Raw genomic sequence first — 14,765 nt, forward strand, 5'->3', positions numbered from 1 at the left:
GCAAACTTGGTGAATCAGGTCTCACTGAAGAATGTGCCGAAAGAGAAGATCCTGTGTGGTTGTAAATGTCACCCCTCTTGGTCACATTTGTACAAATAGTAAAAGAAAACAAAATAAGAACTCAAACAGAAGTTATATTATAATGAATCAGATGCTATTCATGAATCTAAATAATTTAATCTTTGTAAAAACCTTCCCAATGTTGAATACACACAGAGAAAAATCATAAAACTATACCGGCTGGCCTCACAAATTCATGACTACACATAGGCCCTTAACACAGCGGAAATTCAATTCTGTCACCTCAGTTTCCTTTCCCACTCTCCAGAGGGCTCTGTTTCAGAGTGCCCGCCAGCAATGCTTTATCCCACATTGCCTGACTACCAACATGATCCGCACCTATTGCCTCAGTTTCCCTTCTAGCTGCTAGCTGGTTTTAAAATGCAGAACACAGTCTGCTGTAACTCTCCTCTCAAATTTTCTAGGATTCCCTCAGGCAAACTTCCTCTCTCTTGTCTGTATCGTTTCTCTCATCCTATGATCTCAATCACATTAGCATAGGGACAACTCATTTCTTTTATTTAAAAAAAAATCAATTTGACCAAAAGGTTCCTCTTTCTTATAGACTAAAGTTCTGTTTATTAAAATGATTAAAATCTTCACAGTTGTCAAGAACATTTGGGGGTAAATTCTGTTTCCATTTGGCCTTGGTTTCAATTTGGGGTTGAAACAATCTTGTCTCAGCCAATATCTTATACAACAGCATTCAACACAAGGACTACCAGTTTCCCCCTCCTTATTTATGTCATGCTCCACTCTTCTTTGTGGAACTCTCAATTTCACTCAGTTCTCTCTAGACACCCCAACCTTCACTAGCTCTTGAGGGTCCATGGCACCCTAGTCCTTCTAAACCTCCCTCGTCATCAGAGCCAGGTCTTAGAGACCCAGAGCGGCTACTTGCCAGTTCTATCAAAAGCATGCTCCTCAGCCGCACCCCAAACCTTCCTCTACCCTACAGCCAGGGTTGGCAGACCCACACCGGTCACCCCGAGCGGTCACCCCGAGGCTTGACCGAAGCCTACCCTCCCGCCCCCACGGTCAGGCTCACTCCACAGACCATGGGCCCCTCGGAGTCCAGCCTGTGCTCGAGGCCTCCGCGCATCCATGGCTCCTTTTCCTTCCTGAGAGGCAGAAGAAGGATGACCCCTCATGCCTGAGCGCCACCTGACCTGGCCCACCTCTCCCGGGCCCATCGGCCCGCGGCCCCAACCGCCTTCCAGGAGGTTCGCGCCAGAGCCTCGATGAGTCCAATCCCACAAGCCCCTACGAGCCTGCGCACTGCAGTCTCATTCAGCTAGTCTAAACCTGGTCGGGACGACCGTGCTTCCCCTGCTGGTTTTTCGCGGTACTGCAGTGCCCGCTGTAGTTCCCGGAATTAAATTCCCTGTAGTGTTTGCCTCTAGCCTGGGGGTTTTATTTCCTTCTGGCCACGCTTACAAAGACAGCTATTGTATAAGCATCCACACCTTCTGTGGGAGTAGTTTCTAAGCTGCCTACTGCGTCCCAAAGGGATGGGATGGGGAGTCCCTTTAGATATAAGATCTGAGCAAGGCAGACAGATTAGTGCAGGAGTCCCTCGTCTGTGCCAGAATAGGAAGTCAATTGACTACATCAGATGGAGCAGTTTCAGCTAGAGAGGTCACATTAGAGGAACTTCAAGGAGTAGACACTGCCTGAGAATGTGAAGCCAGACGTCTTCTGTCTTGACGAGAACATCTTTCCATTTGGTTCAGTTCCCTTGGAAACATGACAAGACGTGTGTGCTGCGCTTAGCCCTGGTTGCTCAAGAAGACAGCCTATCTGAGCTGCCGTGTAGCCGAATAGCAAGAGCTACCCTTTGACCTGGCACAGGGCAGTGAGTTTCCTGTTCCAGGCTCCAGGGCTGGAAGTATCCTCTCTTCGCTGACTTTTCTAAACCTGTCTTTTGCCGGCTCTCAGTAGTGGGAAGCATCTTGCAGGCCCTACTGTATTAAACAAAGTCATCATTTTGCCTCCAGAGACCAGGTCACCCCAAGAAATTTTCCAACTTTTGTCTCAGTTTTTAAAAAGGAGACCGAATTTTATGCGTGTGTGTTGAGCCTAGACAGACGGACGCATTCAGCTCCAGTGCCCGCCGGAGTTCTTCTATGCTCACAGACCTGTCTTGACTTTTTCTCCTAACAGCTAACCCAGTGCTCTGTGCTTGGTCCTTCTGAGAGAAAGTAGGGCTGGATCCCCTCGTGGAGCAGAAAATGATCCCAAAACAGAGGCCAAAAACCTGATTACTAAGGTCCTTCTTTTCCTTAACCCAGAACTTAACCTCACAGGGCTTCCAGCCACGCTTCCCAAACCCTTGCTTCCCAGTACAGGCCTGGGCCCACTCTCTAGTCTACCAGCCCAGGTCTCAGCTCTGCCTATGTTGGGTCATTCTTTCCCATCCCCTTTCAGCCTGGCAGACAAATGTCTCTATTGATCGGCCAGCTCTTCCTCAGTTACGATACCCTATTATTTTTGGTGTTAAAAAAATATACCCACGGCTGAGTACAGTAGACACCATCCATGGGAATACTTTTCAAGAAGCACCACAGATGCCTGAAATCACAGAAGGTACCAATCCCATCTATATTCTCCTCTCTACATACACATACACATAAATATCACAAAGCTTAATTTATAAATGAAGCCCAGTTAGGCATAGCTGACAATGTTCATAATAAAGTAGAACATTGTAAAGGTTTATCATAAAACTGTCATCATCACTATCACACTTACACTCTGTGGCCTTTATTAAATAAGAGTAATTAGAATAAAATATTGAGATAACATGACAGTCAATCGGAAAACAAAGAATGCTACTATCTGACCAGCGGGTGTGTAGCATTTGCTACATAGATGCTCTCAATGGAGGAATGGTTCACGGCTCAAACACGCACAGTGGGAGAGGCTGGGCTTCTACCATACTGGGAATTTTAATGCTAAGTCTATACATTATTTCGGGAGATTTTTGATTAATATTTTATCACAGTTGATCACAGGTAATTAAACTGTTAAAAAATCAAAACTGTAGATAGTGGGGAGCTTCTGTAATTTATGAAGAATGTCAATTATTTCTTATAGTTCTAGAAAATGAGAGGTCTAAAATCAGGGAGCCGGAACCTGCCAAGGGTCTTTGTGCTCTGTCCCCCAGAAAGGATAAGCACTCTTTCATTATCTGGCAGATGGCAAAAAGATAAAGAGGGAAAGGGAGCAAAACCTCCCATTTTATAGTGACATCAATCTTACTAACAAGGGCCAAGTCCCCAACCCAATTTCACTCAAATTCCAGCATGAGGGCTTGTGTTTTTGTTAAGGGATTTTGGTGTGTTGGTTTGTGATTGGGTGGGTGGGTTAGTTGGTAGGTTAGTGGGTGGGTTGGTAGGTTGGTAGGTTTGTTGGTTGATGGGTTGGTTGGTTGGTGGGTGAGTGAGTTGATTGGTTGGTTGGTTGGTGGATGGGTGGGTGGATGGGTTTGTTGGAGGGTGGGTAGGTTGGTGGGTTGGTTGGTTGCTTGGTTGGTTGCTTGGTTGGTTGGTTGCTTGCTTGCTTGCTTGGGAACAAATATGCAAGCCATAACACTGGGGATGTTGAGCTAGAAGACAGCAATGACCAGGCCAAGAAGGAAATACTGTCTCTGGAATCTTATAGACTTTGCCATAGTTGCCCCTAATTTGAGTACCCAGAATCTCTTTAGGGTGACCCCTAAGGACTAAGCAATGTCTACTGCCTGCTGAGGAGAGGTTCAGTCTCTCATTCCAAGTTATAGACTAGAAAGGACCCTAGTGAGTACCAAGAACCAGTGCCTCGGGATCATAACTTATTTTTATTTTGCCTTTTAAATAAAAGTTTAATTTAATATTCTTACATGCATATAGTTATGAATCTACCCTGTTTTCCTCTTTAGCAGTTTCTCCTTTATCCCTCCCATTCTTTTCCTTTCTAACTCTCTGTACTCACTCTTGCTTCTTGTTAATACCCACTGAGTCCACTCAGTGCCGCCTGTATGTACACAAGTGTAGAACCATACACTTGGGGCATGAGTAGTTTCTGACGCTCCCCATCCTTGAAGAAAACTGACTGCACTCCCCAACTCAGGCAACCATAAGTTGCTAAATAGCTCCTTTGGGAGTCTCATCTGTGCTGGGATTTTTGCTGCCTTGATCTTGTGCAGAACTTGTGTGTGCAGTCACAGCCTCCATGAGTTTATGTGTACAACTGCATTGTCATATCCAGAAAGTACTGTTTTGCTACAGGAATTTATTTCCTCTGAGTCTTGCCATATTTCCACCTTCCCTTCCCAGATGATCTCTAAGCCTTGGGGACAGGGAGTATGATACAGATGTCCCATTTAGACATGAGCATGCCACTGCTCCTTATTCTCTGCATGTGAAATTGTCATATACTACAGACATGACTTTCTCCCATGAGGACCGAGAGATACACCCTAATCTATTGTTATAAAGAAAAGAACTCAAGGATCAGTTTATTACTATACCAAAAACAAGAGAACTAGTTTCAGCTTGGATTTAAAGCCACAAGATGAAACATATGCCTGGCACCATTAGCTGGGCCAAAAGTCCATAGCTGGCAAAGTCACTTCTTCATAGTCTCAGGCTTAGTCTCAAGTTCAGAACTTTCCGTCAAGGCTTCCAGCCTGGAAAAGCAGATAATAAAAAATTAAAAATACTGACAGAAACCTAACCATGGTAATACATACCTCTAACCCCAGCATTCAAGAATCACAGGCAGAAGGATCAAGAGTTTGTAGCCGAGTTGAAGGGGTGGCTCAGCTGGTAAAGTACATGCCATAAAAGTGTGAGAACCCGAGTTCAGATCCCCAGAACCCAAGTAAAAAGCTGGGCACAGTGGCACGTGCCTGTAATGCGAATACTAGGAAAGGAGCTGTGGTAACAGGGAGATCGCTGAAGTTCATTCCAGCCAGCCTCACCCAGTAGATAAGCTTCAGATTTAGTGAGAGACCAATAATAGATGATGATGATGATGATGATGATGATGATGATGATGATGATGATAGATAGATAGATAGATAGATAAATGTAGATAAGCTTCAGATTTAGTGAGAGACCTAATAATAGATGATGATGATGATGATGATGATGATGATGATAGATAGATAGATAGATAGATAGATAGATAAATGTAGATAAGCTTCAGATTTAGTGAGAGACCTAAGAAATAAATAAACAAATAAATAATTTGGTCTCAAATAAATAAATGTGGAGGGTGGTCTGCCATCTACCTCTGCCTTCTATATGTGTGCACTTGCATTTGCAAATAGCCATCCACACATGTGATAACACCCACATTAACAATCGCATACAGCATATACAATATACACACCTCACGATATGACACACACGCATGCCGAGAGAGAGACAGAGAGAGAGAGAGAGAGAGAGACAGAGACAGAGACAGAGACAGAGACAGAGACAGAGACAGAGACAGAGACAGAGACAGAGAGAGAGCTAGTTCAGGTCGACTAGGCTATGTTATGAATTCCAACCACTGTGGAAGCCTGTCAAAGGAGAAGAAGAAAGAAAAAAGAAACCATGATTGAAACAGAATAATCCCTTGAGTGACATTTCCCCTCCACAACAACCCTGGTGCAAGCCTCTGCTTGGTTGCTCGGTTTATTTTGGGATGGAATTTTTCACAGCCAGAATTAAATATGAGTTGATGAGAACCATGAGCTTGAAGGAAGCTGTGTGGCCTCTCTGTGTGCCGCTTTCTTCCTGCCTGACTTTGAGACACTTGCCATAAAAGACTCTATAAAAATAAATTGAGCGAAGTCCAATCCCAATAAAAGCCCCAGTGGAGACTGAAAAACATTTTATTTAAAGAGCTTCAGAAGGACATGCACTTACTTCGTAATAAATGCCCAGTCCCTGAGCCTGGCAGATGGCAGACACCCCACAAATATAAAATAATTGTTCCATTAGATGGCTGTTAACTCATCCACAGCTTTGATGTACCCATTGCTCTGTAAGATACAGCTCGAGGAGAGAGGCCGTAGGCTTTGCTATTGTACCTCATTATTTGAGCTCAACAGAGCACAACTTCTTGGTGTCTTTCCAATGTCAATCAAACTTGCTCCAGTGTCTTTTTTTCACTAGGCTCTTGCATGCAAAACCTTGGGCTGGTCAATGAGGTGAAGCACCCAGAACAGTCTCGTTTCTATGTAAAGCTCCCTCTAGCTTACCTAACTGCTTGTCCCCATTCTGCATTCCCACCTGGGGAAAGGGAGCACCACTGTCTTTTCCTTTCTCACCCTGTTTTACGTACATGCCCTACCCACCAGACCCAGGCTCTGGCACCTCTGCAGTTGGCATTCTCAGCAAAGAACTGTCTAGGCAGGTATGAGCGCTGCTCATTGCTTCTCAGGGATTTCTCTGCAGGAAATCTTCACATCTGACTTCATTGCCTGTGCAATGCCACATAACCTCCATCCACCATGGTAATTAACCCTTTCAGGGTTGTCATCAGGAGACCTTCAGCACTCACTGCAGGACGGGACTCCTATGTAGTTGGCTCAGAAGCTCAGTTATATAGTACCCAAAACCCAGGGTTCCTTCATCTTCCTGCTCAGATAGCCATAATATTGATTTCATTTGGCCGATTCTTAAGATTGGTTCTACTCTGTGGGTCCTAGAAAGACCAACAGTGTCTAGCCATTGGAGTGCATAAATAAGGACTTGTGAATTTCCTTCATAGATGCACGGAGGAACTTTTCCAACCCCCCCCCCCAAATATCTATGTGTCCCCTGAATTAAATATGATGGTTCATTCTATCACTACCAAAGGGGCATTTCTCTGAAGGCAGCCATCCAGGCAAACCCGGGCAAGGAGGAGGATGGTAAGATGCTGAATAGGCTCGTCACAGACTACTTTATACCCACAGAGTACACAGGACTGATGTTAAGAACAGAGTAAGAAATTTGGAGTCTTTTGGTCTTGAGCAATCTTTTATCAAAGGTGTATGTGTCAATCGCCTATTTTTTAAACGGATTATCACCCTTTGTTTAGCCATTCATTGGTTGAAAGACATTTGGTTTTTTCTGGCTCAGTGCAATTAAAGTAAACTCACAAAGAATATTTGTATAAATATAAACTTTAATTTCTCTGGGATAAACTCACAGTGTACAACTTCTTGGTCCTGTGGTAATTGTGTGTTTGGTTTTTATAAATTGTTATCAAGGTGTTTCTGGATCAGATGCTCAGTTTACATTCTTAGCAGCGTAGAGGCTGTGCATTCTTAGCGGTAACGAAGAGGCGGTGCCTTCTTAGTGGCTACATAGAGGCAGGGCATGCTTAGCAGCAACAGAGGGGCACTACAGTCTTAGCGGCAACGTAGAGGCGGTGCATTCTTAGTGGCTACAGAGAAGCAGTGCATGCTTAGCAGTGTAGAGGCTATGCATGCTTAGCGGCAACGTAGAGGCTGTGCAGTCTTAGAAGCAACAGAGAAGCACTGCAGTCTTAGCAGCAACGGAGAAGCAGTGCAATTTTAGCGGCAACGGAGAGGTAAGTACAGTCTGAGCGGCAACATAGTCAGACAGTGCAGTCTTCCCGCATCCTCACTGGCTTTGGGTATTGTCTGCATAACCTTATTTTACCACGTGGAGACATTCGTAAAACAATTTTGTAACTTCAGTTTACATTGGTGGTTCATGAAATTCAGCGTTGATATGACTCTGTATGACACCTGCAGAGGCATGTATACTAATAATTCATGTCAATTTTCTATTTGGATTTCTTTTTTGATATTGAGCTTTGAGGGTTCTTTTTTATATACTAGATACTAGTTCTTTGTTGTATTTATAGCTACCTTCTTTCATTTTGAAGTTTATCTTTAGTCTTTTTACTAAAGTCTTTACAGGGGAAAAAATGTCAATTCTTTTACTTATGGGTCATCACGTCTAAGATCTCTTTGTCTAGTCATAGGTTTCAAAAACTTTTTTTTTCCTTTTAAAAGTCTTACCCTTTTACAGTTACATTTAAATCTATTACTTGTTTTATACAAAGTGTGAAGTTTAGATACTTGCTATCCCCATACTATTAAAAAATTATTCTTTCTCCATGGAATCTCTTCTATACTTCTGTCAAAAATACCAATTGAGAATATGTGTGTGAACATATTTCTGGGTTCTGCATTCAGTCCTATGTATCTGGGTTTTTTTATCTACAAAATTACATAGCAAGGCTTAATTTGGGGTCCAGTAATTTCTCCTACCTTATTCTTCTTTTAAAAGACATTTTATCTATTCTAAAGCCTGTACCTTTAATATAAATTTCAGAATAGATTTTCTTCATATAATTATATTATGAACATAAAACAAAATTGATTGCAGAATAAATTTTTCTACAGCTCCAAATTATTGTGCCAGGATTATGATAGGAACTTCAGTAGACATACAAATAATTTGGGGATACTTTGGTATCTTTACTATTTCAAATGAGTTAGCCAACGCTACATTGTATTTAGGACTGGATATGCATATATTTCAGCAACTTCCAGGATATACAAGAACTTGAAATTTTTGGCAAGGGATAAGGTAGAGAAGTCACTGAGAAACCTCAGAGGTTCTCGGACAGTTGTCCCCAAATCCGGCCATATAAAAAATCACCTGCTGAACTGGGTGATAGGATGTGCCTTTGGCATCACCCAGCTCTAGTCACTCAGGATTGCAGAGGGTAAGCCCACTGAGTCTGCGTTTTGGAAGATTGAAAGTGTTCCGTGTAGAAAAGTATGCTGGTGTGTGCTGAGAGCCAGGGTTCACCCACGAATTCATAGGACTGTACCGCTCCTTCTCATACTTCCCCTGGCATAAAGTGACAGCTGCTACCAAGCCCTTAAGGCAAGTTAACATTTTTTTGTTTTTTTTAAATATTTATTTATTTATTTATTTATACAATATTCTGTCTGTGTGTATGTCTGCAAGCCAGAAGAGGGCACCAGACATCATTACAGATGGTTGTGAGCCACCATGTGGTTGCCAGGAATTGAACTCAGGACCTTTGGAAGAGCAGGCAATGTTCTTAACCACTGAGCCATCTTTCCAGGCCTGAGTTAACATGTTTTCATGAAAAAAAAAATGGCTCCGCATGGGCATACGTGCCTAAGGAGAACGGACCCTGTCCTACAGGGAAAAAGACTATGTTTACACAGTTATGTATCTGCCTATTTCTAGTTCAAGTATGGAAGAAGCAACCAGACTTCAGAAGATTGGAAAAAAACTGTTATTTAGTCATTTTATTGCATAGTTAATTAATTCTCCAAACTTGAGGCCTATAAAACTATGCAGCAATATGCAAAGATATATTTACTGTCCAAAACAAGACTATTCAAGTCGCTGAAAAATTATTTTCCATAAGTGGCAGAACAAGCCATGACCTACATTAAACACGCACCCTCATTGTATTATGTGAGACCGTATCTCTGCTATATAGTTCACATCATACAGTGGCACACCAGCGACTTGAATTGTGGTCCACCAGGTCTATTTCTTTTATGTATTTGCTCATTCCAGAAGTTTTATTGCAGCATCTACATAGCAACATCAAGAAATGTTAGCTCTACTATAGTTTACATTTATATAATGAGAATCAGACATTAAGATCAAACAGAAAAGTCATTTGAAAAGAACACATGATTATTTGGAGTTGAAGGAAAGACAGAAAAACCCAAACAGAAAAACACAGAAAGTTATTCCCCCTGTGGCCTTTGAGCCAAGCCCCTTGGCAGATTCCTTCCAGTATACTGGTGATACTTTGATAAGAGTCCTTTGACTGATGAAGACTCAACGGTGCGAACCAGAAAGTTGCATGTTGGAAAATGGTGCCCCTGTTTGGCAACCAGAACTTTCCCCTGCCGTAGTTTACCTTATTTAAATAATTAGTCCCCAGTTCCTTTCATGAGAGGAATCCCAGTCCATACACACAAAGATTTGCTTGACTTAAACCCCAGAGCTGAAGAGGAAGTCGTGACTACTAAAGATGATTAGCCTCAGAAACACCAGGCACGAAGACTTAGGAGTCAGCACTTAACACCCCATCTTCTCGGGGATGCTTCTTTGGTGGTAGCACAGCAGATAGGTAGGTACATTCTCTAGACCAAAATCAGCTGAGGGTTCTTCCACCGAAAGGATGCCCACACAGGAGCCCTCAGGTTCTGTCCCAGGAGATGCCTTGCTCAGTGTGCTCACCTAAAAGAGTGAGCAGATGTTAGTAGGTGGCTGGTTGGTTGTGCAGAAACCTCTCTAAATCATATAATTCAACCCTGTTCTTACTATCCCACTGAACTGTGGTTTGGTGATTTTGTTTTTACTGGGTTTTGTTGTTATTTTGACTTCGTAAAAAGAAAAATGCTTGTTTGTTTGTTTAAAGGTGTGAACAAGCATGTCTGTCATGCAGTTGTGTGGGCAGGGAGAAGTGCCCCCCTCACCCTTCATAACCTGTAATAGATGAGGGAGCTGACAATACAGGAGAGCTCACCTTGGTGACGAGGACATGGGACAGCTGGTAGGCTGACCAACCCTGCAACTGCCCAAGCCCAGCATAAGGATTAAGTGTTGACCCACCCCAAGTCCACCCCATCTGTGATCTGCTGGAGCACAGAGGGAAGGGGACAGGGGGAGAATCCCACAGATCCAGGACTACAGGTTCTCCATGACTCAGAGCAGCACTGAGATGTCCAGGAAGAATCCTAATGAGGGCCCAATGTCTATGGTGTATCAGAGACCAGAGGCCTCAAACTAGACCAGCGATTATTTGTGATGAATGCCTGATGTAAAAATGTGTAGATAAAGAAGCTTACTATGTAAAATTAATTAACTTTTTGTGCTCCGGAGTCCTTAAAATAAACATGTTATCCTCCTGCTACTTGATGGAAAGTTGTGTGTGTTATAGACTCTTGTGGAAAGAGCCATTCTGTGAAAATGCATCAAAAGCCAGTTCTGACAGCTGCGGTTTGGATCCATACAGAATGTGAACCTGAACAATTTAAATAAAACCACAAAGCCTATTGATAGAAGATAACTAAGAATACCACAAAGACTGATTAAATTTACTTATAGAAAATACCTTTTTTTCAAAAGATTTCTAAATTGTGTGTGTGTGTGTGTGTTTGTGTGTGTGGTGTCTGCTGCCTGTGTGCCTGTATCTGTAGAAACTAGAAGACAGTGTCACATCCCCAGGAACTGGATTACAGGTGGTTGTGAACAACCTGGTATGGGTGCTGCCGATCTGCTCTTCACTGTGGATTCATCTCTCTAGCATCAGGGAAAAAAATTATTTTTAATCATCTTTGTCTAAATGGAGCAAACAATACTTCGACTATAGCTGTAAAGGATGCACTGCTTAGCCATGAGCAAAGTCCTCTTGTATCCTCTTCTCCCCCAACTTCTGGTACAAATGAGAATAATAAGCAGAAGTACTCACCTTCTGGATGACTTAGACCCTTCAGAGATTTTAAGGGATGTACATGGTGCTTTTCCCAAAAGAGTCACACTGCCTAGGGATAGTGTGATTCAAAGCCCTGGGTGCTATAAAGCATATATGTGGAACAACCACAGAGCCTAGGCCCAAGCTGGCACCATGAACACTCAACACCCGACTTCCATACTCTATAAGCAGCAGACAAGACCTGTTCTCTTTTTGGGGTAGGATTTGAGATGATGACATGGTTCATCCCAACTACATCCCCAGTCTATAGCCAAGGGCCAACCAGTTCTTCTATTCCACACTCAACCATAGATGAGAGCTTCTCCCTGCCCCAACCTGATGTTAGGACACAGCCTGTCTGCTTAGTGCCTTTGTCTATGTGGAAAAACAGCAGAATCAGCTGTGTTCAAAAGCTTGCATCATCCCACTGAAGTCTATGAAAACAATAGCTAGCTGTTACCAAAAGCACCTTATACACGTAGTATTGTCCTCTCAGACTTTCAACGACAGCCTCAGGTAGGCGCCATTGTCTCCATGTTCAGTGAATGGTGGCACCAGGATGGAAACATTAGCTCCTCCCATGGGAATGCCCTTTCCTCTCTGATCTCTTTCTGGAGACAGCCATCAATGTCTTAGTTGGATCCCTATGGGTGCCCATAGATGGCTCAGCCTTCTTTCAGCTCTCCTGCCACACTGAGATCAACTAGAAGGGTGATCTTAACATGCAAGCTTCTCCCTGCTGGCTTCACAGTTCTATACACCCATCCGTGTCTTTCTTCCATGTCAGGATGTCGGATTCCCTACAAGTGTATGTGAATGGCCTCTGAGGCCTCAGAATCCTCCTAGTTACTTGTTGTCTGTTTCAGATAAGAATGGGACTTTTTAGCATCATATTCATGTAAGGGGGGTGCTTGTTCAACCCTGCCGCCCAACTAGCTTAGCCCCAAAATAACGACACAGAAACTATATTAATTAAAACACTGCTTGGCCCATTATCTCTAACTTCTTATTGGTTAACTCTCACATCTTGGTTTAACCCATTTCTAGTAATCAGTGTATCGCCATGTGGCAGTGGCTTACCTGGTAAAATTCCCAGCTTCTGTCTCTGGTAGCTCCATAGTGTTCTGAGGATGCCCTTGCTGTTGTGATTCTCCTGTCTATGTTTCCTACGTACTGGGATTACAAATATGAGCCACCATGCCTGATTTTCTGATGTGTACCTAACCACAAAGACTCTATAAGCAGCCTCCAGTAACATGACACCGGGAGTATTCTCTGAAGCATATATATCCCAGGGACAGGTAGGTGTAGACAAGACAGAAACTAGCCCTTGACATGCTGGTCTCCAGAAAGCTAAACCTGGGGAGAGAAGGTGTATCCACACATGTGCTGGAGGGCAGCAAAGGGGACACTCAACGTGTGGACGCAGGAGCAGGGAGAGAATGGCTTGAATTCTGCCTCTCTGCTTTAGTCACTGTAGAGCCCTGGAGAAGCCTCTGATGTAGCATATGAAACAGTCCCCAATTGGTAAAGTAGTCATCATGGAACAGGGACCACAGTAAGCAGTCAGCAGAAATGGCTTCCAGATGATACCCTAGGGGACCATTACTCCAACCTAAGTGAGTTCTGTGAAGCCTCATCCCACACAGAGTGTGATACCCACCAGAGGATGCCACAGACTCCTCCAGATCCTCCCAGTCACTCTCACTCCCGGGGGATCCTTCCGGAAGTGCAGACTTCGCAAGAGCACCCCAAGAACAGAACTGCGGCAGAGGAATAGTCTCAGAATCTGCCTCTAGACATTCTTCACAGGGCAGCTGGCCTGAGAACGTGGAGTTGAGGGTCAGGTAGTCTTCATCATCCAAGGTGAGAGAAGAGGTTTCGTGAAGAAAACATGTGCCACCTTCAGCATCATCCCTGTCCAATCCAGGACCAGAAAACAGAAACGTGGTCCAGTGTGGTCCAACCTCCATCAGCAATTCCTGGCCCGCATTCTCCTTGCCTCTCAAGATCCTCATCCTGGTTCATTACCTAAGACCCGGCCAGAGGATGCCCAGAGCGCCAGGGTACAAACAGCAAATACTATGGTCCCTGAACTGGTGAGACTACCAGGCACATGAGAACAAAAGCAGCCCTGAAATATTACAGTGCAGGTAGTAAGCAGAAACAGCTCAGCATATCAAACCTAGGAGCCCATGGGGGGAGCTGCCGGAGGGCACAACAGTGCAGGCAAAGCTATGAGCTGGGGTCAGTTCTAGGACCCACGTTTTACACTGAGACCCTGGGTAGGTGTACTGCTTATCTGCAATCTTGGTTTTCTTATCTGAAACACTGAAATTGTTAGAATTGTTAGAAGCTACAAATTAAATGATTGTTATACATTATCTGCCTTCCAGGAGTGCTGGTACAGGGCAAGTTTTCCATCAGTGAAATGCTGCTATTGTGTGCGACTCTGACAGTTGGAGCTATTTCAGCAGACAGATTAGAGGGAAAAGAGCCCACGGAGACTAGGAGCAACCTTCAAAGCACTTTGTGCAAATATCAGGTCCCTTTCAGAGCACCGATGAAGTCTTTAGAGAGGCAGCCAGCTGGAGTGACATTATTCCCCATGTCAAAAGAAGGACACAGGAGGCAGAGGACCGGAGAGGCTCATTATTGGGCGATGCACACGCAGATGCCTTCCAGCGAGAACCCAAGATAGCCACACATGCCTTGGACGAGAAAGAGCAGTCCTGCAGACAGCAGGGTGTTTTGTGCAGCACTGCACACATGCAGAGAGGCGCTCAGAAAATATCTCTTGCTAATCTGGTTAGAGAAGATGAGAAGGAAAATCTAAGAGAAAAGCACAGACCTTTAGTTGTTTTTCTAACCAACTGCCTGGATCCTCACTTCTTAGCCCCCTGCCCCACACCCAGATCAATGAGTTAGTTTCATTATATGCTCCCATCCCTGCTCCCCTTTGCCCTAATGCCTGTCTCTCTTAAAAAATCAGCCCTAGAATACCCCAATAGCTACAAACCCACAAATGCCAGACAGTGTGGTTTGCTATGAAGGGACATTATTTACAGTCCTGAAAGCCAGCTACAGGATCTGTATAAAACTGCATTCATGTGAGCATATGCTTGCTTGTGTATACAAAATGATTTTGTCAAGACTATAAAACAAGTTAGGAATTGTCAAGTACTTAGGCAAATATTTGGTTTAAAAATGTAATACTTGGTCAAATGTACATA

General features: G+C 43.7%; 1 protein-coding gene across 5 annotated transcripts in view; it reads right to left on the reverse strand.

Moving 5' to 3' along the window:
- Positions 1-9,722: 9,722 nt before the first annotated feature.
- Frmpd2 (FERM and PDZ domain containing 2) overlaps positions 9,723-14,765 on the reverse strand; it is a 99,252-nt gene continuing 94,209 nt past the window's right edge. For 4 of the 5 annotated variants that reach the window (XM_050140746.1, XM_050140744.1, XM_050140747.1 and 1 more), the window contains one exon: positions 9,723-13,449. In XM_050140746.1, coding sequence (XP_049996703.1) covers positions 12,945-13,449 — 505 coding nt within the window. In that variant the 3' untranslated portion in view covers positions 9,723-12,944. The remainder of the gene's footprint in view (positions 13,450-14,765) is intronic. The other variant, XM_050140745.1, reaches the window with a different exon arrangement.

This window comes from Alexandromys fortis, unplaced genomic scaffold, assembly GCF_014885135.2.
Source record: "Alexandromys fortis isolate MF-2015 unplaced genomic scaffold, M_Fortis_MF-2015_v1.1 scaffold_46, whole genome shotgun sequence".
Taxonomy (NCBI): domain Eukaryota; kingdom Metazoa; phylum Chordata; class Mammalia; order Rodentia; family Cricetidae; genus Alexandromys; species Alexandromys fortis.